Source organism: Castanea sativa, chromosome 11 (assembly GCF_040712315.1).
Source record: "Castanea sativa cultivar Marrone di Chiusa Pesio chromosome 11, ASM4071231v1".
Lineage (NCBI taxonomy): Eukaryota > Viridiplantae > Streptophyta > Magnoliopsida > Fagales > Fagaceae > Castanea > Castanea sativa.
In genome coordinates this window covers 48,342,596-48,369,311 of record NC_134023.1, presented here as the reverse complement: position 1 = coordinate 48,369,311, position 26,716 = coordinate 48,342,596, and the positions used below count along the sequence as shown (strand labels likewise).

The 26,716-nt window shown below is 37.2% G+C and overlaps 2 protein-coding genes across 3 annotated transcripts; one reads left to right on the top strand and one right to left on the bottom strand.

Moving 5' to 3' along the window:
* Positions 1-785: 785 nt before the first annotated feature.
* LOC142615227 (CMP-sialic acid transporter 2-like) lies at positions 786-25,338 on the top strand. 2 transcript variants are annotated; one of them, XR_012840698.1, is made up of 16 exons: positions 786-1,136; positions 1,245-1,498; positions 1,571-1,683; positions 1,788-1,899; positions 5,153-5,232; positions 10,040-10,115; positions 10,220-10,320; positions 10,774-10,845; positions 11,213-11,261; positions 11,375-11,416; positions 11,669-11,790; positions 11,903-11,962; positions 12,069-12,117; positions 18,323-18,417; positions 18,597-18,758; positions 24,877-25,338. XR_012840698.1 is itself a non-coding variant. In XM_075787943.1 (16 exons), exons 2-15 carry the CDS (start codon positions 1,472-1,474, stop codon positions 18,643-18,645), a joined length of 1,047 nt encoding a protein of 348 aa, XP_075644058.1. In that variant the 5' UTR covers positions 786-1,136; positions 1,245-1,471; the 3' UTR covers positions 18,646-18,665; positions 24,877-25,338. The 2 variants fall into 2 exon arrangements, 1 of the variants encoding a protein (XP_075644058.1); XM_075787943.1 differs by having other exon boundaries at positions 18,597-18,665.
* LOC142617820 (uncharacterized) lies at positions 7,491-9,607 on the bottom strand. The gene is made up of 2 exons (XM_075790780.1): positions 8,139-9,607; positions 7,491-7,641 (listed from the first exon to the last, which is right to left on the bottom strand). Exons 1-2 carry the CDS (start codon positions 9,232-9,234, stop codon positions 7,616-7,618), a joined length of 1,122 nt encoding a protein of 373 aa, XP_075646895.1. The 5' UTR covers positions 9,235-9,607; the 3' UTR covers positions 7,491-7,615.
* Positions 25,339-26,716: the final 1,378 nt, after the last annotated feature.

Sequence of the window (26,716 nt, the reverse complement as noted above, 5' to 3'; positions counted from 1 at the left end):
GAAATTTGTCCACGTAGACTTAGAACTAGAGTCAAACGGACTCGAGTTCTATTCATCTAAAAATCGAGTCCTACGGACTCGATTTAGTTTTGCTTGAAGCTTGTTCTTCCTTTCCTTTTTTTTTTTTTTCCCCAGATGCGAGCTAGTCTCCACTTCCAAGCCCCAAAAACCCATGAACAAAACCAAATACAAAACTCAAAACAAATCAAACCCACTCTCCACTCTCCACTCTCCACTCTCCACTCTCCACTCCAATGTGTTCTTCTCCTCCACTTGAGCGGCGGCGAGAAACCACACGTTCGATTTGATTTTCGTCGCCTGAAGCTTTCACCGCCCCTGGATTGCTTCGTTATTGCTTCTCTGGTTTGCTGAGTTTTGCATCATTGCTTCTTTCTTCTTCGTTGTTGATCTCTGCGTTTTGATCTCAGGTTGTTGATCTCTGCGTTTTGCTGATCTATGCATCTGGCTTTTGGTGATCTCTACGTTTGGGTTTTGCTTTTTTTACTGCATTTTGATCTCTGCGTTTGGGTATGTGGGTTTAGGTGCTACTAAATTAAGTCCATAGGACTTGATTTCTATGCTTACGTGGACAAAATGTCCACCTCAGCTGAAAATCAAGTTTATTATACTTGATTTAGCCATTCAAAATCGAGTTTGTTTCACTCGATTGGGTAGATACGAAATTAGTTTGACTAACTAATAATATAGTTTAAATTTTTTTTTAGTTATTTTTTAAAAAAATCCAGCAAAATATCCTGTTACTCGACTTGATTTGCTGTTCACCGTTTTCTTCCTTCGTTTTTTTTTTTTCATCTACGGTCCCACTCCCTTCTTCCAAGTCCCCCAAAACCCAAGACAGTGCTTCCTTCTTCATCTATATCCATTTCTCAAAATCCCAAACCCAAATCACGATCTCAATCGGAGCAAAAATCCAAACCAAAAGTCATTCCCTGTCTCACTTCCTTGTTTCACGTTGCCCCACCACCGCGCCTCCTCTATTTCCACCGCCGTCACCGCCGTTGCAGTCGTCGGTCTCTCTCTCTACTCGCCACCGGTCGTGGATCTCAACGCCAGCCACCACCAATTCAAGCCCCGTTTCACTATCTCCAAAACCCCCCCTGTTCTTTTTCCACCAGGTAAATTCAAAAAAACACACAACTCTTTTTGCTCTCTTTCGTAATTGCTACTACTTGATGACCCTGCTTTCATGGCCTCAAAAATCATCCAAATTGCTTCCTTTGAAGCTGAGAACCAAACCGAACTCTCTCTGCGTTTTCTGGGCTGCGTTGCTGCGTTCTTGTTGTGGGCATTGCTGCATTTTCTGGGTTGCATTGCTGCTGCGTTTTTTGTTGCTTGCTGGGTTGCTGCGTTCTTTGTTGCTTGCTGGGTTGCTGCGTTCTTTGTGGATCTGCTTTAGGGAACTCGAATTCATAGCGGAATCTGAGACACACGCACAGAGATTTCTGCAGACATGGAATACAGAAAACTCAAAGATCAGGTACCTTTCTTTCCCTCTAATTCACTCATATCCTGTATACCCATCATTTTTATGACACTTTTTTTTTGGTAGGATGAAGACGGAAATGGTGGTGGAGATGACATAGAAAGCCGGAAACCTCTTTCAGTGACTAATGTGCCCACCTTGGGAGGTGCCACCGTTGACTGGTCCAAATGGAAGCTCAAGTATGAGTTCTATTTTTTTCTTTTTCAAATTCTAATTGAAACCCATGTTGTAATTGAGAGAGATTAGTAGGTAAATTCTATAATTTTGTTTGTTCTTGTTATAGGATCGTTGTGGTAGTTGCATTGACACTTCTTACTAGTTCGCAAGGCATACTTATTGTGTGGTCTAAGAGAAATGGAAAGTACGATTATAGTGTTACCACTTCTAATTTTATGGTAAGCATAATTATAATTATAAAAAAAAAATGATTTTATTTATTTATTTATTTTTGATAAGTAAAAGAAATTTTATTTAAGAACTTAATAACGAGTCACCTGAGTATACAGGAAGTATACGGCCGGAGACCAACATAATCAAATACATAAATTACAAGCATTTATCAAATTATAGATCGGAGAAATAGAATGACTTTCTATGATAGACATCCAGTTCGATAGAGTTTTAAAGAAGAAAAGTTTCAAATCAGTTATAGTCATTTCAAAATCTTCAAAACACCTGTTGTTTCTCTCCCACCAAATGCACCACATCAAACAATGAGGGACAACCGTCCAAATAACACCATTAAGATGATGACCAAAATTTCCTTGCCAGCAAGCAAGGAGCTCAACTACAGTCTTTGGCATCGCCGAGTGGATACCAAACAAGGTGAACACTATAGACCGCGACTCATAAACAATAGGACAATGTAGTAAAAGATGGTCTACCGATTCTCCATTACTTTTGCACATATAACACCAATCTAGAATCAACACTTTCTTCTTACATAAATTATCAATAGTCAAGATCGTTTCTAAAGCTGCAGTCCAAACAAAAAATGCAAACTTTGGAAGGAACCTTTTGCTTCCAAATACTTCTCCAAGGGAAGGATTGAGTACATACACCCAATAAAACCTGATAGTAACTGCTTACCTCAAAACCTTTGCTCTTAGAAGGTGTCCAACACATCTTATCCTCACCAATACCTCTCCATATATAACATTCCAAAAAACAGACAAAGAATCTGATTCCCTATCATGAATTTCTCACAGGAATTCTAAGTCCCAAAAAAGAACCCGTTAGGAAACTGCATGAGATCAGCCACATAAGCCTCCTTATCATTACTGATTTTGAATAAATCTGAAAAACACATACTCAGAGGATTATCCCCACACCAAACATCATGCCAAAATTTCACTCTAGTCCCATCTCCAATCTGAAACAGAATGTAACGAGAAAAAGTCAACCAACCACTACTGATAGTTTTCCATAAACTCACCCCATAGGAGCCTGGATCAGAATTCGAGCACCAATCTCCCTCCTCAGCTCCATATTTAGCCCTTATAACCCTTCTCCATAGCGCTTCTCTCAAACCTAAATCTCCACAACCATTTTCCCAATAGTGCTTCATTAAAGTATCTCAAGTTTCGAATTGCTAGACCCCCAGACTGGATAGGAGAGCATACCTTGGACCAATTCATCAAGTGACGTTTAGAATCATCTCCCAGACCACCCCAAAGAAAATTTCGTTGAAGTTGTTCTATACAATATGCTATATCTGCTGGAATTGGAAAAAGGGAAAGGAGATAAGGAGGTAAATTGGATAACTTACTTTTTATGAGAGTAAGTCTCCCCCCTTTGGATAGATACAATCTTTTCCATCTTGCTAACCTCCTTTCCACCTTCTCAATGATGGGATTCCAAACCGCTCTATCTTTCCATTTTGCACCCAATGGAAGGCCTAAATATTTCATAGGAAGTGAGCCTTGCTTACAACCCAACGCATCTACTAGCATCTCAAAATTTGGAACCACTCCCACAGGAACTAGTTAAGACTTATCCTAATTAATTTTCAACCCCGATACAATCTCAAACGATGACAAAATCAAGCACAAAAACAGCATCTGGTCGATATTAGCATCGCACATAACCAACGTATCATCTGCAAAGAGAAGATGAGATACCTGTAAGTGATCACTTGTGGAGGAACCCACACTAAATTTGGACAATCGACCTTTCGTCACCGCCTTATCCATCATTTTGCTAACTACATCCATAACAACAACAAATAATAATGAAGACAAAGGATCACCTTGTTGTAAGCCTCTATAATTCTCAAAGAAACCACATGGAGCTTCATTAATCAGAACTGAGAATTTGACCATGGATATATAGTAAAAAATCCATTTTCTCCATTTTTCAGGGAACCCAAGCCGCTCAAGCATATACATTAGGAAACCCCAGTTCACATGATCATAAACCCCCCTATTAGAATAGGCCGAAAATCATTCACCTCTACTGCATCTGACCTTTTGGGAATCAAGAAGATAAAGGTTGCATTTAAACTTTTCTCGAACTGACCTCTCTTAAAAAAAACTTGAAAAATCTCCATGAGATCTGATTTGATAACATCCCAGCAAGCTTGGAAAAAAGCCATAGGGAAACCATCTGGGCCAGAAGCTTTATCCCAAAAACTTTTACATCATCAAAAGGCCTCACCAACCAGCCAGCCTTGTCATCAGAGATTTTAGGAAAATTCAGCACATCTGGATGTGGGCGATAGCCTTTATGTTCCGTAAATAAATTTTTATAAAACTGAATAATGCAATCCTCTATACTTTTTTGATCAAAAGTTAGGACCCCATCAACCTTGAGATTAGTAATTGCATTGTTTCTTCTATGTGAGTTAGCCATTTGATGAAAGAACTTTGTGTTGCTATCCCCTTCCTTCAAGTAGAGCATTCTTGATTTTTGCCTCCAACTAATCTCTTCCAAAAGGCTGATTTTTTTAAATTCTGTTTGAAGCCTTGCCTTCTCTAACTTCTCCTCTTCTGATAGAACTACCACTTCCTCTTTTGCATCCAAAAGATTCAAATCACTCCACAGTTGTATTTTTTTTACAGCCACATTTCTGAACTCCAATTTAAGGCTTTTAATTTCATGGCCATTCTTTAGCTAGGTGTACCTTGGAATTGATAAGAATCCCACCAATCTTTCACCTTCCCCACAAAACCTTCCACCTAGAGCCACATATTCTCAAAACGAAAAGGTCTTCGTCCCTTTTGAATTGCACCACCCTCCAGGATAATTGGAAAGTGATCAGATAAGACTCTAGCAACCTCCTCTGTGACATATTGGGATAATGATCTTCCCAATCAAGAGAAAAAAGGAATCGATCTATCCTGGATCCAGAGGTGGAATTGGACCATGTATACCTACCACCTGCCATAGGGATATCCAAAAAACCATGCACAGAAATGAAATCTGAGAAGTCATGCATTGCTTGATTAACAGCCCCTAATCGCTCCGTTGGGAAACGAACAACATTGAAATCCCCTGATGCACACCAAGGCATGTTCCACCAACTATGAAGACCCCGACAATTCCCAATTAATGTTTCAAGTGTAATTTTTGTGTAACTTTCAGTTTGGTAGGTCTTTCTAGGTGATCAAAGAAATGGGTATTGATTTATTTCTTCTTTTATTGAATTAGGTGGAGGCTTTGAAATGTTTGCTGTCTCTTTTAGCTTTGGCAAGAATATGGAAGAGTGAAGGTGTTACTGAAGATAACAGGTTTTTTTTTTGTTTGTTTTATGCTAAGTTTTCATAAAACTTGTGATTTTAAGTTGGAATTATCATATTCAGGAGAAATTATTGTTTGCACTCGATGTAATTCACATAATGGTGGGTCCCATCTGTAGGAACCACATGTAGAGCTCTCACTCTGATCTGAGAGCAGGGCATATTACATAGCATGCACCAAATGATTTCACCATATCTAGGGTATACTTTCTTTGACACAAAGATATCCTTTGTAGTTCTTGCAACTTCAAGACCTAGAAATTTTTTTAAAACTTTAAGGTCTTTAAGTTTGAATTTGTTGTCCAAGAACTTCTTGAAATCATCTACAGCTGCCACATTGTTGCTTGCTATCAAGATATTGTCCACATAGACAAGCAAAATGATGATTGAAGACTTCTCAACCTTAGTAAACACTGAATAATCTGACTTTGATTGGGTGATCCTTGCTGAATGATAGTAGAAGACAGTTTAGCAAACCATTGTCAACTAGCCTGTTTGAGTCCATATAAGGACTTAGTCAGCCTATGCACCACTTGATTGCACTCCCCCTTGCTGCCACAATCTGGAGGAGGAAGCATATAAACCTCCTCATCCAACTCCCCATGTAGAAAGGCATTGTTGACATCTAGCTGGGCTAGATGCCAACCATTGATAGCTGCCACGGCAAGGATAGTTCTGACAGTAACAAACTTCACCACAGGAGAAAAAGTTTCATAGTAATCAACCCCTTCAGTCTGAGTATACCCCTTTGCAACTAATCTGGCTTTGTATCTCTCAATGTAACCATCGGCTTTGAGCTTTATTTTGTAAACCCATTTGCAGCCAATGGGCTGCTTACAAGGTGGAAGTTCAGTCAATTCCCAAGTATGATTAGCTTGGAGAGCATCAATTTCAGCTGGCATTGCATCTAACCACTTAGGATCTTGTAGAGCTTGGGCATAAGAAGTAGGCTCTCTATGAGTAGATAAGGTAATGGAGAAAGCTTTATGACTAGAGGAAAGGTTAGTGTAAGAAAGAGTGGAAGAGAGAGGATAGAGCTTACCAGAACAGCTAACAGAATTGGAATCAGTGGAGTGGGTAAGAGCAGCAACTGAAACTGATGGAATATCTGCAGAAGCTAAATAGCAATGGTAATCCTGAAGATAACTAGGAGTTTTGTGAGGTCTAGAGGAGCGTCTAATGGGATCAGGAAGATGAACATGAGGGGCATTAGGAAGGGGAGCCTCAGGTTCATCATATTCAGGAAATTGGTCTGGTGGGACAGCCATTTCACTAGAATCAAGAACAGGTTCTGTAGAGAGGTAAGGTTCTGCATAAGTGGGATTGTCAGAATCAGGAACAGAAGGTTGAGAAGGGAAAAGAGTATGATTGGGCTGTGATTTAGTTCACCAATGCTTAAATGGGAAGATGGATTCATGAAAAACAACATCCCTAGATATTAGAACAGATTTGGTAGTCAAATCATAGAGTTTGTAACCTTTGATGCCATTGGGATAACCAAGAAATATACAAGGTTTGGCTCTAGCATCAAATTTGGTTCTGTTTCTAGTGAGGGTGGAAGCATAACAAAGGCAGCCAAATCTTTTCAAATGAGTATAGGAAGGGGGATGGCCAAGAAGCTTCTCAAAAGGTGTAAGATTATGAAGTATGGGACTAGGTATTCTATTAATAAGGTACGTGGCTGTAAGAATACAATCTCCCCAAAACTTTAATGGTAAATTGGCTTGGAACCTAAGAGTTCTAGCCACATTTAGGAGATGTTGATGTTTCCTTTCAACTATAGAGTTTTGCTGTGGTGTTTCAACACAAGAAAGTTGATGAAGTACACCTTTTGAAGCACAGAAAGATGACATTGCGAACTCAGGTCCATTATCAGACCTTAAAACTTTAATGGAAGCATTAAACTGAGTAGTTACCATGTCAAAGAAATTTTGAATTAAAACAGATGTTTCAGATTTGGATCTCAACAAATACACCTAAGTGCATCTGCTATAATCATCCACAATTGTCAGAAAATATTTAGAACCATTCAAAGAAGGTATAGAATATGGTGGATATATCTACATGAATCAATTCAAAGCTAGACTTAGGAAGATGAGAAGAAGAAGTAAATGGAAACCTTCTTTGTTTAGCAATGGGTTAAACAGGACAAGAAAAAGAAGTTTTATTGCACAGATTGGAATCATCCACAACAGAAGTTTTATTATAAGAAGAAACAAAAGATTTATCAAAAAAAAAAAATTATCAAAAAAAGAAACAAAAGTTTTAAAAGAGGCAGGTACAAGTTTAGAAAGAACATCAGAGCTGGAAGCAGGCAAAGCAGCTGAAGAATTCTGCAGTATGTACAGTCCACAAAGCTTCTTACCCAACCCAATCATCTTCCAAAGCTGTAAGTCCTGACTGAAGCAGAAATTGGAAAGGAAAAAACAACACCAATGGATTATTTTGGGTGAGTTTACTGATGGAAACAAGATTAATGGCTTGTTTGGATGGAGGGGGGAAAGAGGGGGGAGTGGAGGGGAGTAGAGTAGAGTTGGCTAAAAATAAGCTAATTTTGTGCTAAATCTACTCTACTCTCCCTCCCTTCCCTCAATCCAAATGGACTATAAAAGAAAAGGTTGGAACACAAAATACATTGTCTAATGTCAATGTGGAACTTAGTTTGACAGTGCCTATATGGGTGACTTGTGCAATGTCGCCATTAGGTAACTTTACAGAAATATGTACTAAAGAGGTAATAGAGCAGAGAAGATGAACGGAGTGGACCATATGATCAGTGGCTTCACTGTCAAGAATCCAGTCAGTGGAGGTAATGAAAGTAGTGTTGGCATGTGAAGAAAAAACAGAATATTCCAGGGAATTAATAGGTAGTTTATAAAGATTTTGGAAAGAGATACCTGACATTTCATGTCCGGCAAATCCCATGGTAGGTTGAGCAATGATGTTAGCTACTTGATGATCTCCTGAAGCCAATTCTTGAGGACCTTGTGTGCCAAAGTGAGCCTGAGAGTTGAATAAGCTCAAGAGCTGCTGATACTCAATACGAGTAAGAGAAACATTGTCATCCACCATGTGATCAGTAGCAGAAACAGCAACACTGTTGGCAGAGGCTTGACCTTTACCCTTGGACTTATATCCTGGAGGATATCCATGCAATTTGTAGCATTTGTCTACTACATGTCCCATCAATCCACAATGTGTGCACTGAGGTCTGCCATTCTTGCTCTTGCCATAAGTGGAAGTGGATTTCTGATATGTGTTTGCTGTTTTGGAAACCAAAGCTGCAGATTCAGATTGAAGTACATGACCAGATCCTACTTTTCTTTGCTTTTCATCTTGAAGCAAAAGAGAAAACACCTTAGACAAAGGAGGAACTGGATCCATGAGCAAGATCTGTCCCCTAACTCCTGCATAAATCTCATTAAGTCCCATGAAAAATGCCATAGTACATTCTTCATCTTGATGACCACAAGTACAGGTCCAATAGTTAGAAAATTCATCCCAAACACCCTTAAACCTGGTGTAATAAGCATTGAGGCTTGAGTCCTCCTGAGCTAAAGAACTCACAGCTTTCCTCAACTCAAAAATCCTAGGACCATTGCCTTGAGAATACCTATGTAACAAATCAAGCCAGACCTCCCTAGCAGACTTAAAGTAGATCACACTAGCTTGAATATCCTTTGTAAGAGAGTTGAATAACCAAGCCAAAACTATGCTATTACACTTGCACCAAGCTATATAACTAGGATCAGATTCAGACCGATGTTTTGGAATTGATCCATCAATGAAACCAAGCTTAGATTTTGCATCCAAAGACACTAGTATAGACCTACTCCAAGTATTATAATTTTCTTCAGTCAATGGTTGAGTCATGAGAGTCATACCAGGATTATCACTGTTAGGAAGAAAGTATGGGCTTGAAGAAATCTCCCAAAGTTTAAGTTTAGGATGAGCAGGTGCTGCTGTTGAAGTTGAGGCAGATTGAGTGCTCATGGTGATCAATCAAGTTTGAAGAATCAAAGAAATTCAATCAAATCTTGAAGAATCCTGGAGAAGGTTGAAACTGAATTGGCTGAGAAATCAAGGAAGATTTCATGCAAATTCAACTCAGAGAGTATTGAAACTGAATTGACTGAGAAATCAAGAAAGATTTCGTTCAAATTCAACTCGGAGAAAACAAAATTCTGACCTAGAATCAAAGGAAAATTGATCAAGAATCAAAAGAAAGATGAAAAAGAAAGCAAGAGTTGAAACTGGGATAACAGCAATGAAAAACTGAACTTGCTGAGCCAGTCAGCTCTGATACCATGTCAAAGATTCAAGCTTTGGCTATGGAGGTCACAACCGAGAGAAAGAGAGAGAGAGAGAGAAATTGTGTTTGTGAAATGCTTGAATGAATATAATTACGCTAAGCTCTGAGTTTATATACACTAACAGAGCGGGAACAAGCTAACAAACTCTCTAACTAACAATTAATCCAGAACCAATCATCAATTAACACCTGTCACTATTAACGAACTAATTAAATACAACTAAACTACAAGCAGCTTTACAAGTATTTACACTAGATGACTGTAGTTTATGGAGCACTTGATTCTGCAGTTTAAGCCTCTGTCTTCACCTTGTACATTACTTCTTCAAGCTATAGATCACCTTCACAGCACAGCACAGCTCCTCATATTTCAACAATGCACATTTTGTTTCATCCCGGTTATTTAACTGTGTTTTACTTTAAATTTTACATTCTTATTTAAATCATATGTAATTATTATTGTTGCTTGTTCTGCCTTTGAACTAGGTTGAGTACAACACTGGATGAAGTTATTGTCTACCCCATTCCTGCATTACTTTACCTAGTCAAAAATCTGCTCCAGGTTTGTTGTGGTAATCATGTTTTTATTTTTGGGAGTCACAATTCCATTGGTATTCTTGCTTGCTGAAATTTGATTAATGTGTATTCTTCACTTTTATGTTGCAGTACTACATCCTTGAACATGTGGATGCCCCGGGTTATCAAATACTGAAAAATCTAAATATTATCAGTACTGGTGTTTTATATAGAATTATACTTAAGAAGAAGTAAGTCCTTGCCAGTTGCCATCATTTACATTGGATTTTTTTTAATAAATATTTCATCATGGAAAATGTTTGCAAAAGTGTCTTAACAAATACAACGAAGATGGAAGAGTCATAATAATTCATTTGGTTTACATGTCATCTCATTGATACTCTTAGAAATATTTAACATTAAGATTGTTGGCCCAAATAGGAGAAAAAAATCAAGCTAAATTGGTTCCTTTTTTCCTTTTTCTTTTTCTAGGTTATAAATTCAAGAACATATTGGGAATGTGAAAAGCATCCATGAGCATGAACATATGTACTAATTCAGCTGCTCTTGGGCTATGTGTCTGAGTATAGAGAGTGAAAGATTTAAGGAAAAAAGCTAATTTAAACTAATTAAGAATTTAAGCTAAACCAATTAGGACTGCAAATTTTTTTTGAGCTTTGTGTTCCAATTATATTTTCTTTCAGGTTAAGCAATATTCAATGGGCAGCTTTCATTCTACTATGTGTTGGGTGCACTAAAACTCAGCTAAAAACAAAGTAAGATTGCTCACACATCTTATTTATGGACTGTTTCAGACTCAGTTGTGTTTTGAGTTTTGGAATGTTGAGCTTAAAGATAGTATTGGAATTTTCACATGTACAATCCATACTGATTGATGTGTGCTTCTTGTCTATTGTACAGGACAGGATGTAGTCTACTAATGAATGAAAATATTATTTACTATATCTTATATCACTTTTAGGAAGTGATGATATCTTGGTGGATGTAGCCATGTACTTGAGAAGTAGGAATTAGTGAACATTGTTTCTAACTATATTACTTGTATAATTCTTTCTTGAAATTCAATTTTTGTCTACTTCGAACTTATTGTCTGTGCCTTAGAAAATGACATTGTTTTTGCAGTTCTGTTGATGTATTACAAACACCTGTTGAAGGTTGGCTGATGGCCATTGTGAGTTAACCAAAACTTTAGACACTCTTAATACAACAATGAAGAAAAAAGAAAAACCAAAGGAAAGCATTTTATAGCTTAAGGTTCTTGTTATCATAATGGGGTCTTTGCAGGTCATGGCACTCTTAAGCGGTTTTGCAGGAGTGTACACTGAGGTGAGTTTTTTAAGTACACAGTTTGCACTCTAGTTCTTCAGAACTACAATTCATGTCCGTCATTTAGTCATTTACTGTTTGAATCCTAACCCAACATAACTTGATCAATGATTGGGTTGAATTTTGTTAATTGATGGATTTTGTAAGACTGATTGAAGTTTTTTTAGTGATCCAGAGTTAAAAAAGTGAAAACTCTCATTAGAGTGATCTAGATATCTGTTCTGTTAATTATCTTGCTTATGATTTTTACAGGCTATAATTAAAAAGCGTCCTTCGAGAGACATAAATGTGCAAAACTTCTGGTTATACATCTTTGGTATGGTGTTTAATGCTGTTGCTATAGTGACCCAAGATTTTGATGCGGTGATGAACGAGTAAGCATTTCTCTGTTTCTGATTCTCCTCACAGTCTTAGAAGTGGGATATTCTTTTTTCTGATTAGAATTGAAGAAGTTTTAGTTTAGAAGTTATTGTTTCTTTTGTTCAGGGGATTCTTCCATGGATACTCATTTATTATCATCCTAATGATTCTCAACCACGCACTAAGGTATCTTTAGGAGTTCAATTCTACTATAATTATGAATTATCCACGTTTGTTTGTCACCTCTCTTATTGTCCTTTAATACAATGTGTTTAAATTGTCTCTTGTGCAGTGGCCTTGCTGTATCTATGGTAATGAAGCATGCTGACAATATTGTGAAGGTAAGTTAGGATTAACTTTATTGTTGCAAATTTAACGTTGATAGTTCTTGCTAAAGTACTTTTTTTTTGATAAGTAAGAAAGATAGTTCTTGCTAAAGTACTTGTTGGTCTTTGTATTCTTAGCCCACGTTCAACCTTAATGAATGTCCAGCACTCTTTTTGAAGGGTGTGAAAGATTGGTACATGACCTAAAGCTGTTTGATGCAGGACAATTAATAGATAAATAAAATAACAAGAAAAGTAAAGGATAAACCTAAGAATCAGCACTTAGGTTGCTTGGAATCAGCATCAAGCTAAACCCTTAGGAATCAGCACCTAAGGCGTTAGGAGTCAGCACCTGCACCTAACAACTGGAAAAATATCCAATTTGAATTTTCATTAATCAGTCTATTCTATAATACAAATAAACTAGACTCTGTCAGGAACCTAGTGGTTCCTAATGGGATTGGATGGGAATTGTAGGGGAATGTATGTGAGTTGTAAGGAAATTGACTTAATTCGAGGTAGCTAGCCTCCATAAAGGAAGAAAGAGATTAAGAGAGAGAGATGCACAATGACACTAAGCAATTAATTGGTTTATTCTTCACTGATGGAAATATGATTACAAGTAGGTATTTATAGAACCATGAAACTATCCTATTGGCCCACATGACCTTATTCTAATGGTCCTATTATTCCCTATGTGTATTAATAATTCCAATATGTGTTAAATGTGATTAACATGCTTGAGATTGTAACTAACTAACTAACTAAATGCATTCTAAACCCAAATGTGGATTCCTAACATTTCCCTCTCCTTAAAAACACCTTGCCCACAAGGTGTTGTTGTCATTGACATCTTCATGAAGGGAGACCGGCCACTAAGCCAATACTCCCATTCATCTTGATTAATGAACACGCCAAATACTTCCAAACATTTAATCACAAGCTATAACTTGAACAAGGGCGTTCCATTTTGAGAAAGTCCAGTAAATGGACACCCTAAAAATGTACCAAAATCAGTAACAAACTCAATAGCTCCCATATTGCTTGCTCTTTAACGTTGACAATCAATTGAGCCAATTTTTAATGCTGCACATGGACTGGTCGCAATGAATTTTCTGGATGTTGCTTGTAGGCATCTAATTAACTCCAAAAGATGAATTGAGTTACCAGAAAGACCTTTAGGTCCCCACCTAGATGACCATGTAACCGAACCAATCTTGATATGAGCTAAAGATATTTCTGAATTATCCACATAAACTGTGATATATTTGATGACACCTTTGCTTTTCCAAGGTCCAGTATCCTTCTTGATGTAAACATTAAGATGACAAAGTTGGTCAAGCTTAGCAAGTGAATGTCTAGTATTGCCATCTCTTGTTCTTTTAAAGAATTGACATGGTGTCATAGGATTGACATTGAGGACAAAGATCATCCCATTACGGCATTTTATTAACTTCAAAAATAGCAATTTGGGCAAGCAAATCAGAAATGGAACATCTACTGTCTTAGCTTGGTGACATAGCTTTATCCAATATTTCATAAAAGAAATGGTACAAGCAGGAGGCCCGGCGACCTCAAATTATCCAGAAAATTTTGTTTTGTTTTCTTTCCTTTCTCTGATCAGTATGGGTGGTTCTTGAAGTTTTTTTATTGAATCCTAGCTTTTTCAGTTGGTGGTAGAGGAAGGGGGAAATTTTTTCTCTCTAAGGATTTTTGAAAGGGGTAAATATTTCACGCAATCTGTTTTCATGAGCAAGAATGCGGCACAATGGCTTATGAATAATATTTAATACACTGTGATCAGAGTCAATCCCAAGCAGTTTTTTACACTTAGGGAAGGTGATATTGCTTACACGTTGCAACGTGGTTCCAACACCTATGGTCAATTCTTAGCAGTGATAGAACTCAGAGTAGGCCGGCAAAGGAGAGCTATCATTATCCCTGCAGGCAAAGCTCAACAAGGTTGGAGGGCTTTTGGGCTTGAATTAAGAAGGATGTTGGCACCCACACACTATGCTTCCGGTGGTTTGAAATTTATAGCTCAGCCACATAAGCGAAATTCAGAGATTCAATCCTCTCGGTCTTTTGTGGAAGCAGTGAAAGGTCATGCGCTGGCAAGGGATATGAAGCATATACAGCACCCTATAATCAGTGATCAAGAGAAGCCTCGAATAGTGGAGAAGATAGCAGACACTCCGAGATTCGATCATACTAAGTCGTTAGCAATCAAATATCCGGTTGGCAAACCATGTGAATAGGTGGTGGAAGATGATTTTCAGGTTGGTAAAGCTTGGCTGACAGTCGTGGGTGCTGCGAAAGGGAGGTTTTGGAGCATTGATGTGGGGAAGAAACTAGAGCAGAAAACTCCGGCAATGAATAAAAGCAGATTCCCTTTAAGATTTAATTTGAGTTCAAATGAAATTAATGCTAGGAAACTGAGGAGTTTGGAGGGTTTGGAGACTAAGGAGTGGAGGCCTTTTGTGGAGGGTTTGGAGTTTGATCGCATTGAGAACAGGGAAAGGGTTTGGCTTGAAAGGAAGTTTGAGAGAGAGGAGATTCTTCAAGTTGTTAGGGATCTGGAAGGGGACAAAGCTCCAGGTCCGGATGGGTTCACTATGGCGTTCTATCATCATTGCTGGAAGGTAGTGGAGAAAGATGTCATAGCGGTCTTTGAAGAGTTTTTCCATCATTGCAAGTTTGAAAAATCCCTTAATGCGACCTTCATTGTTTTAATTCCTAAAAGGAATGATGCTTCCAATATTAGAGATTTTCGTCCTATTAGTTTGGTGGGGAGTGTGTATAAAATCCTGGCTAAGGTCTTGGTTAAACGCTTGAGAGTGATTTTAGATCAATTGATTTCTGAGAATCAGAATAGCTTTGTGGGTGGGAGACAAATCCTTGACTCGGTTCTTATTGCGAATGAGTGTGTGGATAGTCGTGGGAAGAGTAGGGTTCCTAGAGTCATTTGTAAGCTCGATATGGAGAAAGCCTACGATCATGTGAATTGGGAGGCTTTGTTGTATCTACTGAATAGGATGGGTTTTGGAGTGAAGTGGTGTAAGTGGATCCGTTCTTGTATATCCACAATTCAGTTCTCTGTTTTGATTAATGGGTCTCCAGCTGATTTCTTTGGTAGCTCAAGGGGTTTAAGACAAGAAGATCCGCTATCTCCTATGCTGTTTTTGATCTTGATGGAGGTGCTTAGTAGGATGTTGAGAAGAATGGAGGGAGCTGGCTTGATTCGTGGTTTTAATTTTGAGGGTAGGAGGGATGGTGGGGAACGTGTTTCACATCTATTATTTGCAGATGATACTATCCTCTTCTGTGATGCAGATGTGGAGCAAATTCTTCATATTCGGTTGTTGCTCCTTAGTTTTCGAGTAAGAATGCGTTTGAAGGTCAATGTGCATAAGAGCGAAATAGTTCCTATAGGGGAGGTTGGTGATGTGCATGCTCTGGCGGATATATTGGGCTGCAGAGTTGGATCTTTACCTATGTTGTATCTTGGCATGCCGCTGGGGGCTCCTCACAACTCCCCTTCAATCTGGAATACAATTTTGGAAAATATTAACCGGAAATTATCTGGATGGAAGAAGTTGTACTTGTCTAAGGAGGGTCGTTTGATGTTACTCAAGAGTACGCTTTCTAGTCTTCCGACTTACTTTCTATCGTTGTTCTCAATTCCTACTCATGTGGCTAATAAAATTGAAAAGATGCAAAGGGATTTCCTGTGGGGAGATAGCAAGATTCATTTGGTAGATGGGACAAAGTTTGTGCGCCTATAGCCAATGGTGGCTTAGGGATAAGGAAACTCACTACCTTTAATAAGGCTTTATTGGGGAAATGGTTGTGGCGGTTTGGTAAGGAAGAGGGTCGTTTATGGAGGCGGGTAGTAGCTTCAAAATATAGGGAAGATTGGGGGGGATGGACCTCAAAGCTGGGTAGGGGAGCTCATGGGTGTGGTTTGTGGAGAAGCATCCGCATGGGTTGGGAGGATTTCAGCAAAAATTGTCAGTTTGTGGTTGGGTTGGGGAATAGGGTGAGGTTTTGGCAGGATGGGTGGTATGGGGATCAACCTTTTCAATTGGCTTTTCCTAGGCTGTATGGCATTGCCATTGATTAGGAGGCTTCTGTTGAAGCTTCTTTGCATAGGCAGGGGGCGGAGGATAGAAGATTTTGGAATGTTCGGTTTAGTAGATTTTTTAATGATTGGGAGATGGATGAAGGGCTGCGGTTTCTTCGTATGTTGGGTGCTATAATCCCTCCTATGGATGTTGGGGACCGGATGAGTTGGAAATTGAAGCCTAATGGGGCTTTTGACATCTGGTCGTACTATAACAAATTAAGAAATTCTCCTTCAACTATTTTTTCTTGGAAAGCTATTTGGAGAGTAAAGGCCCCTAGGCGAGTTTCTTTTTTTGTTTGGTGTGTAGCTTGGAATAAGATCCTAACGGGAGACAATCTGAGATTGAGGAGATTGGTTTTTGTGGATTGGTGCATTATGTGCCGTCATTGTGGAGAGACGGTAGATCACCTTCTTCTTCATTGTGAGGTGGCCTATTGGTTATGGAGCTTTGTTTTTATAACTTTTGGCTTGGCTTGGGTTATGCCTAGTTCGATTCCAGACTTGCTTTTTGTATGGTGGAATTGGTTGGGGAAGCATTCGTCTCAGATCTGGAATTTAGTCCCGTTGTGCATCCTTTGGTGTATTTGGAAGGAGCGGAATCGGAGGACTTTTGAGGACTTGGATAGCTCTAGTGATCAGTTGCTTGCTTCTTTTTGTGGAACTCTATTTGATTGGTCTCGGGCGTGGGGACTCACGTCTAGTGATTCCCTCCCCTCTTTTCTTTGTTCTCTTCTCCTATTGTAATTTCTTTGTTGTTTGGTTTTCTCTCTTGTTTCTCTTTGTTTTCTTTTTCTTGTATTTCTGGGTTGCTATGTGTTTTTCAGGCATAGAGTAACCTTCGTATATATATCATTCTTACTTATCAAAAAAAAAATGCTAGGAAGGGGCGAGAAATCAGGAATTCACACTAGATCACCTGTATTCGCACCAACAGTGTGTTCTTGCTCCGCACTAACAATAACAGGTTCATGCATTGTGGATTCTTGGTCAGTCGAATCAAGAGATTGTAGCTCCTCTTCCATCATGTTTTCAAGATCCTCTTGCAATCTTGAGAGATCTTCTTTCATGGCCTTTTTAGATTCAACCAAGGCCTTGACCTTCGCTGAAACTTCATTTACCATTTGTTGTAAGTCCTTCAAGATTTCTTGTCGGTCATATTCACTTGTCTCAAGATTGATGGCTTTGATACCAAATGTTAGGAGCCTAGTGGTTCATAATGGGATTGGATGGGAATTGTAGGGGAATGTATGTGAGTTGTAGGAAAATTGACTTAATTCGAGGAAGTCACCCTCCATAGAGAAAGAAAGAGATTAAGAGATAGAGAGATGCACTAATGCACTAAGCAATTAATTGGTTTATTCTTCAATAATGGATATATGATTACAAGTAGGTATTTATAGAACCATGAAACTATCCTATTGGCCCACGTGACCTTATCCTAATGGTCTTATTATTCTCCATGTGTATTAATAATTCCAACATGTGTTAAATGTGATTAACATGCTTGGGATTGTAACTAACTAACTAACTAACTAACTAAATGCATTCTAAACCCAAATGTGGGTTCCTAATAGACTCTTATATAGAGCTAGAACTGGAAAATAAAGAGATAAAGATAACAACATACCAAAACTAATCCTAATTGAACTCAAATACTAATCCCTATCTAATCTCAAATCTAATCCCTATCCAAATAAAAGTCTATAATTATTCAATTTCCTATAAGGTAAATACAAAAATCTGAAAATACAAAATCTAAAATAATTTTGGTTTTGCTCCTGCATCACTGTTATTCCTCAAAATTTGTTTGAGTGAATAAATGCTTCGGGTGTATTTTCTTTTGCTTCTTTGCCTGATTTACTTGATCATACTTTCCATATTTAAATTTGTGTGCCTGTTGTATACCCCTTGTGTACATTAGGTAGAACTCTTTTACTTATAGATATATTAAAATATTTCTAGCACTTTATGCAGTTAAATTGGTCTTTATAATTGCATTATTCAAGAGAAGCATACGTTACCATCCTGCTGCAAACATTTTCTGCACTTTGTGATTGAAGTTCCCATTTTAATTAGCTTCCCCATGTTGTGCAGGTGTATTCTACTTCAGTGGCAATGCTTTTCACAGCATTTGCTTCTTATTTTTTATTTGGTTTTAATCTTTCACTTCCCTTCATCCTTGGCACAATGTAAGTTACTTCTAATTACACGGTTGCTCTCGTTGTTCATTTTTCTGTTGTTCTGGCGTGCATTTATATAATGTTGGGATTGATGAGTGATGACGCCATTATTACTTGTTTTTAACAAAAATAACCATTGAAAGCATGATGGTAGTTATGTTTAATTACTTTATTTCTCTTGCTTCCAGCACTGTAGCAGTCTCGGTATATTTGCATGCTGTTGGGAAGCAAAGATAATTCCATACCAGCTGTGCAGTGTAAAGGCTCTCATCCTTCGCCTCACCTCTCCTCTATGATGATGTTGAGCAGATTATCACAAAATCAGTGATATACCTGTATTTGTAATGTTGGTATGTGATTTGACAACCTTCATCTGTAAAACATTTTTGATCAATTACATCTATGAATTTTGAGGCTTCGTCCTTCGTTTTGCTTGTTTTGCCAAACTGACTTGCTGATTGAGTCATGCTTGAGATTTGGTTTTAAGGTAGGACTGTGAGATGGAAAGCTAAAAGCAATAAAATTTCAAGCAATCAATGATAATATTCAGGATAATATTGACTGACAACTTGCCTTTTTAATGTGAAGAAATTGATAGACTTTTTTTTTTAAAAATTTTTGGGAGTAAAGCAGTGAGTCACTTTTATTGATGTATATCGATAAGCTTTACTATAGAAGAGGGGGTCCCTCGAACCGCACCATATCAGTAACATAGGATTCAGTAGGCTAAAAAAAAGGAGCTTTGCTTTGCTTGACTTTAAATCTTATTTAGGTGAATGCATCTTGTTTAATTAATCTCAAATGCATGGGCAAAGTGGAAAAGAAGTTGAATACAATAATGGAACTATACCTTGGTTGAACAGTAGCTCTCGGTAGACTTGAATGGCAGCTACAAGGAGAAGCAAATTAGTTATGAGTTAAGACTTGTGACAATGCATTTCGTGTATCCATTTGAAGAATACAGGTGGTACGTAGTGCAATAGAAGTTCCCTACATATGGAAAATACCACAAAGTTAATCTATAAATTGGTATAAAAAAATTATAAAAAGTTACAATCAAATATTATTATAAAAACTTAATGCTTGGTTTGGAAGTTTGGAGGGAGAGGAGAGTAGAGGGGAGGGGAGTAGTGGGGAGGAGAGTAGAGGGGAATGATTATCCTTCACCTTGATTGGATGTTTTTAAAATTAAGTAAAGGGCATGGTTTTAAAAACTGGTATAGTTTAAATGGGTTGGGTAGACAATGGACAACAATAAATAGGTGATCCTGACCCATAATGATCCAACCCAAAACCCCAAACCCGTCATTTGCCACTTCCCAGGCCCTCTCAATCTCACCGATATCAGTATATCACTAACCACAACAACCCTCCATCATCTCCCTCTCATGCTCTCCAGCATCCCTCACCATAAGTTTTTTTTTTTTTTTTTACTTTTGAACTTGTGTTTTTCTATTTAAATATGGTTTAATGTTGTATAGTTGATTACATTCTGTGGAAGAAGAAGCATGATAATGAGAATTAGTGTAAGAGTGAGAATGAGAGTAGTATTGTATTGTTATTATTAAGAAGAATATGCTTGTTTTTGTGGCCACCTTCAGCTTTCGTGGGTGAACTGAATGTGGTTGTAATATGTATAGTATAGTATAGATGCTGTCCCACTTTCAGACCAAGGGGGACGCCATGGTTTACTTAGTGCTATTGTGACTATAAGTATCATATTCATAGGATCCTATCTAAGTGTGCTTTGTTTATTGATTTCATGTGGAGTTTGTGTTGTGCTGCTCTATTGGGGTTTTAGCATGAATTTGCTTACTGAAAGAAAGAAGGAAATTATGGAGATTTCCCTTTGTGCTATACCTTTGTCCTACCTTTTATAATTACTTGTCAATGGTTTGCATTATTCTTATTGCTAGTTGAAAATTATGTAAGTATTATCATAGACATGATGGTGGGTGTTGCTGATGGCGGCAATTAAAATGAACTTATTTTCATGATATCGGCTCGTGTAAGTGAATCATTATTGACATCTTAGAAAATAGCATATATATGTTAAAAGTATGTGGTTAAATGATTAAATTTATCATATCCCAATAGCTTAAGCTTTGGTGACAATCGATAATTTAACATGGTATTAGAGTGGACGGTCCTAAATTCGGTAATTTAACAATATACAATTCTGTCATAGTACTTGTTTCCATACTAAGGTTACAAGGCTAGATTCACATAAAGCATAAAGGTTAAAGAGCAACAATGTTGCCACCTACCATAGTAGAAATCAGCTAGAATGCTTAATAGTGTAGAGAACAAGATTACTTGTGTGTAACATGCTTCAAAGACTTAGCGAGTGTTTGGGTAAGAATAAAAAATTAAAATTATTTCACTATTCTTCTTATTTTTGCTACTATTCGTAGGTCCCATTGCACTTTTTGGTACTATTCATAGGTCTCACTATGCTATTTCAACTAAATTTTACCTTTATTTATAGTACTTTCAACAATAAGTTTTCAGTTTCAGCAAAATAAGCAGTATCCAAATAGACCCAACTCAAGTTTCTTTATGGTGAAATACTTTCTTAAGAAGATATTTTCTTGATATAACATTCAAAAAAGCGCTGCTAGAACCTTCTAAAGCTCTTGGTGGAAACAACTACACGTCTAAACTTTTTATTTGTTATACTTGTTTTTGCAGATCTAATAAGAAATAAGGGGTCAAGTTTATGATTAGTCTGTTCACTTATCCAAGCGCATCAAATACCCTAATCATCTTCTAATCCATACCTAGGTCTAGTTGGCTAACTTGAAAAAGAGCAAAGCTATGTTAAGTGAATTCTTTTATGGTTTGGTCTAACCTTTGATTGGTCTCATGCATGGGTTTAACTATTAGTAACTCCATCACAGATTTTATAGAGTAGTTGCTCTTTTTGCATAACACTCTTTCTTTGCAATTCTTTAGATTCCTCATTGTTTAACTATTAGTCACATTGAAGTTTGGAAATTAGTGCCTCATTGTTTGATTTGGTGCATTTGGCGTGAAAGGAATGCTAGAAGTTTTGAGGGTTGTGAACGTTCTTTGTTAGAGATTAAGTCTTTTTTCTTGCACACTCTCTTTGAATGGAGTGTGGTCTTTTCTCATTTTTCTTGTTCTTCCCTTCCTATTTTTCTTGGCCGTTGTACGTTTGTTTCCTGATTTGTGCCCCCATAGTGCATCCCCAATATACTCGGTTTGGCACTTTTTCTTTTATTAATAATATTTTTACGTTACTTATCCAAAAAAGAAGAAGAAGATTCCTCTATGTGATATCAAGTGGTAAAGTTTATCATCAATTCAACCTCTGTCTCTTTCTAGCATAAGATTCTTTCTTCTTTTCACCTTCTAGAATTTATTTTTGGTTGACAAATTGAGATTTATCAACAGATATATATATATATATATATATATATATATATTTGGAACTATACCTGTAATGTTTTTAGCATTCCTCCAATCTCATGTAGCTCCTTCTCTATCCTACAATTTTCTCTAAATCAAGTTTCAACTGGCACCATGTAAATTCACATACTAGAATGTTTGGTAAGATAGCCCACTAGAACTTTAATTTTCATTCAAGAAAAAAAATTATTGCAACATATTGCACAAGAGCTTTTCAAATATATTATTGTATTTTGTGCAATAAATGAATTGTTCAATTGTATTTTACTTTCATGAGTTCCTTGGTGTTAGTCATAGAGGGGGTGATGTAGGACAAATTAGGGATTTGTCTACATTTAGTTGTGGTGGGTTTAGGGTTAGGAAAGAAGAAGAATTAGAGAGAAGTTACGGCTGTTTGGGGGTTGTGTGAACGGTACTCCTGAACAGTAACCCTAGAATGAAAGAAGAGAAAATAAAGAAAAGAGAGAAAGAAAAGAAACAACAAAGGAAAACGTGCCTATTGCTCAAACACTCAAATTTATTAATCAACTCATTCTACTCCTTTAATACATTGAGCACCCTATATATATAAAGACTTTTACTTGTACCAGTAGTATTAGGATTCCTAATAGCACAAGGACTACTATATTTAACCCTAAGAAATTAAACCAAAGCCCATACATAATGACCCATAATTAAATAAAACTCATTAATAAAAACTATGGCCTATAACTATGGCCCATGCCCAACAATTGTAAAATTACTAAAATACCTTTGACTTAAGAATAACCAAATAAAATATTAAAACTTAATTAACTACCATGGACACTTATTCTTGGGCTTTGCCTTATTTTTAGGCTTCCAAAGAGAATATCCTTTCTTTAACCATGTTATGATTCCGCCATCAGGGGGGAACCCCATTGTTTGCTTAGTGCTATAGTAAGTACTAACTGTAAGTATCATATTCAGAGGATCCTATCTAAGTGCTTTGTTTATTGATTTCATATGGACTTGTATTGTGCTCTATTGGTGTTTTAGCATGAATTTTCTTACTGAGAGGAAGAAGGAAATATTGTAGATTTACTTTTGTGCTATACCTTTGTGTCCTACCTGTTATAATTACTTGTCAATGGTTTGCATTTTTCTTATGCTAGTTGGTAAAAATTATGCAGTATTATCATAGACATGATGGTGGGTGTTGCTGATTGCAGCGATTAAATGAACTTATTTTCATGATATCGGCTCGTTTAAGTGAATCACTATTGACATCTTAGAAAATAGCATATATACAACTCTGCCATAGCACTAAGTTCTTGCTTTCATACTAAGGGATCCTAGGCTAGTTTCACATAAAAGTTAAAGAGCAGCAGTGTTGCTGCCTACCATAGTAGAATTAGCTAGAATGCTTAATAGAGAACAAGATTACTTGAGTGTAACATGCTTCCTGGACTTAAGCTTAAGTTTTTTTGTAATGAAATACTTTCTTAAGAAGATATTTTCTTGATATGACATTCAAAAAAGTGCTGCTAGAACCCTCTAAATCTCTTGGTGGAAACAACTACGCATTTGAGCTGCTGAGTCTGTACTTTTTGTTTGCTTTTCTTGTTTTTTTGAATCTAATAAAAAAGAAGGGGTCAGGTTTGATTAGTTTCTTCACTTATCTAAGCACACCAAATACCCTAACCATCTTCTGATCCATGCCTAGGCCTAGTTGTCTAACTTGAGAAAGAACAGATCTTTGTTTAAGTTAGTTCTTTTATGGTTTGGCCTAACCTTTTTTTGGTCTTGCACGTGGGGTTTCACTAGTAGCAACTCCATTGAGGATTTTATTGAGTCGTTGCCTTTCTGTACATAATACTCTTTCTTTGTAATTCTTTAGACTCCTTTGTGGTTTATCCAGTAGTATAGTTTGTCATCAATTGGACCTCTGTCTCTTTCTTGCATAAGATTTTTTCTTGTGTTCACTTTCTAGATTTTTTTTTTGTCCTTGAAAAATTGAGATTTATTTATCAAAAAATATGTTTTCTTCTTTTTTAGAACTATTCTGCAATGTGTTTGGCATTCCTCCTTCTCATTCTCATGCCCAAAGCAAGTTTTAGCTGGCACCATGTAAATTCACATAATAGAATGTCTGGTGAGGTAGCCCACTACAACATTGATTTTCATTCAAGAACAAAATTTATTGTAACATATTACATAGGAGTTTTTCAAATATATTATTGTGGTCTATGCAATAAATTAACTGTTAATTTGCATTTGTACTTTCATGAGTTTCTTGGTGTCTGTCATCTGTCACAGAGGGGGAACCCCATTGTTTCTCTACTTTTTATTCTTTTACACTCCCAGGTAAATTTATTATATATTGATGATTGTTTCAGTAATGAATCCATCTCCCATGTGGGACAAATTGGTATTCAATAAGATAACGGAAAGGTTTGGTATTGTCTCCTTATGTCCTGGACTTTCTAACATGGATATATATCTAACATGGATTGAGCCATTATGCTGCTGAATGATTTTTTGTTCTTAGGACTATGCATGTGCCCTTGTTTTTTCTTGTCTTAAAGAAGTACTTGGGTCTGGACTGTGGAAGAAGAGAGGAGAAGTGGATTTGTTTGGGGGGGTGGAAAATAGGAAAAAAGATCAAAAGAATGCATAATAACTTGTGATTCTCAATGTATTAATGCAATATGAAGATGGGCAAAACTTAAGTTCAATTCCTTAAGTGCAACACTTTCGGTTTTTTAATTAAATTTAGACATCTGACTGTATTGATCAATGCACATCACAAACAATATTTTCTTTTCTGAGGAGAATTAAATTCAATACATTTATGTGTTTGAATATAATTCGGGAAATCTGTTGTATATCACTTAAGTTATTGTACCTAAGTGAAAGTGCTGCTGTCTTGGCTGACATGGTTGTTATTGGGAGAGATCTTATAGAAGATTTCTCAAATATTATGCTGCTCTGGCTTTCTGATTTCACCTTCTTTAGATTTTTGACATATTTTTTTAAATGAATATGATTTGCATCTGAGAGGTCATGAATTTGCAGAAGCTGACTACGGTGCATGAACCATTGACGCTGGAGAAAAGGTCTGCTTACTCCCACATTTACTGCAAGTGTTCAGTTTCAAGACCCTTTGAGCAATTCCAAGGGTTAAATTAACACCGAGTCTCTTATTACTATTTTCTTGTATTCCACCGGATATGTAATTCCAAGAAGCCTTAAGCAAGGGAGTTTTTGCGAAAACAATATATGATATGTTTGCAGAGCACTCTGTGTTGGGCTCCTCTCAGAAAATGCTGTGAAGTTAAGAGTTTGTAAAGAATTAAAGAACTGAAAAATCATGCCAAGCATTCTTAACGTAGGGTTCCAAGTATCTTCCACGCAATAAAAGAGATTCATATTAATTGCATGGTGGAATGGTTGAAGCTGTCATTATCTGCTGAAGCATCCCGCATCATTTTTCTTCTTTTCTTAAAGAAAAAAAAATTCTAGATTAATTTATCATGATGTTCCTTGGATCATTGGATTACTCTCTCTCTCTCTCTCTCTCTCTCTCACACACACACACACACACACACACACAATAAGAAGCAATAATGATGGAGGATGTTTGGTCTCTGCATAATTTTGTTTTGGAGTGTTTTGATCCTCTTAGTAGGCTCCAAGCCTTTTGTTGATGCTATTTCGCAGTGCTCAGTTCTTAAGTTTTGCTATATAATAAAAACTTTTGTGTTAAAAAAAAATGTTAACAATATCGAGTATCAAGTCTCTAGCCCAAGAAAATTTTGTACATATGAAATTGGTCAGGATATTCAATGAAGCCAAGTATTTTGTTGAAGTTTCACTAAAGGGACCGCAAAACCATGAAGGCCTAGGTCAAGCTAGACCCTGAACAAACCCACAAGACCAGGCTTCAGCCAAGGCGAGTCTAGCCCAAGACCATGGCTACAGGGCAATCTCATGACGTCCTTGTACAGTGTATCTCGCACATTAATAGGTGAGACCCTTGTAAAGAGGGAGCATATGACATAAGGGGGCCAAACACTTAAAAAGGTAGGACCATGCTTATATCTTTGTTTGAAATGCCTAAAGCTCGGTGACTAAGCGTCCTCACCTCAAAAGGAACATTGGGGAAGTTTACTTATGCTATTATTTCAACGTTAATTTCCCTAGCTAATGTTACTCCTTCTGCATTAAGTGCAACAAGACATGTCATTACTTTCTAGCATTGGAAATCGTATTCTAGGATTATATTCTCTTAACCAATCTGAGGGGGTGATGTATTGTCAAGATCTCCTCAATTTATAGAGAATTGGTTATCAACCGTACCCACAAAAGCTTTATAAAGACTCTCAAACCAATGCAAAAGGTATGTGTTACAAATAATCATGGTTACAAAGCAACCTAATAACGCCCTATCAATATAATCCGCACATTGATAGGTGAGACACTTGTAAAGAGAAAGCATGTTGCATAATTGGGATAAACACTGAAAAAGCTAGGACCATGGATAGATTTTGGTTTGAAATGCCTAGAGCTCAATGATGGAGCATCCTCGCCTCAAAAAGAAACCTTGGAGAAGGTCACTTATCCTATCATGTCAACATTAATTGTCATTACTAATCTTCAATCCTTTTACACTAAATGTAACTAGACATGTTCTTACTAATCTTTAATCCTCTCAACCAGCTTGAGAGGATGATGTGTTGTCAGGATCTCTCCCACTCTATGGGAAATTGGACACCAACTCCACCCCTCTCCCAAACCATCACAAAAGTTACGCATTACATATCAATGTTACTCTGCAATTTTTCTCTCAAAAGTTGCAAGAAATTCTTGTACCGACGTCTATTGCATCTTGACAAACCCACTACTGGTTGGCCCA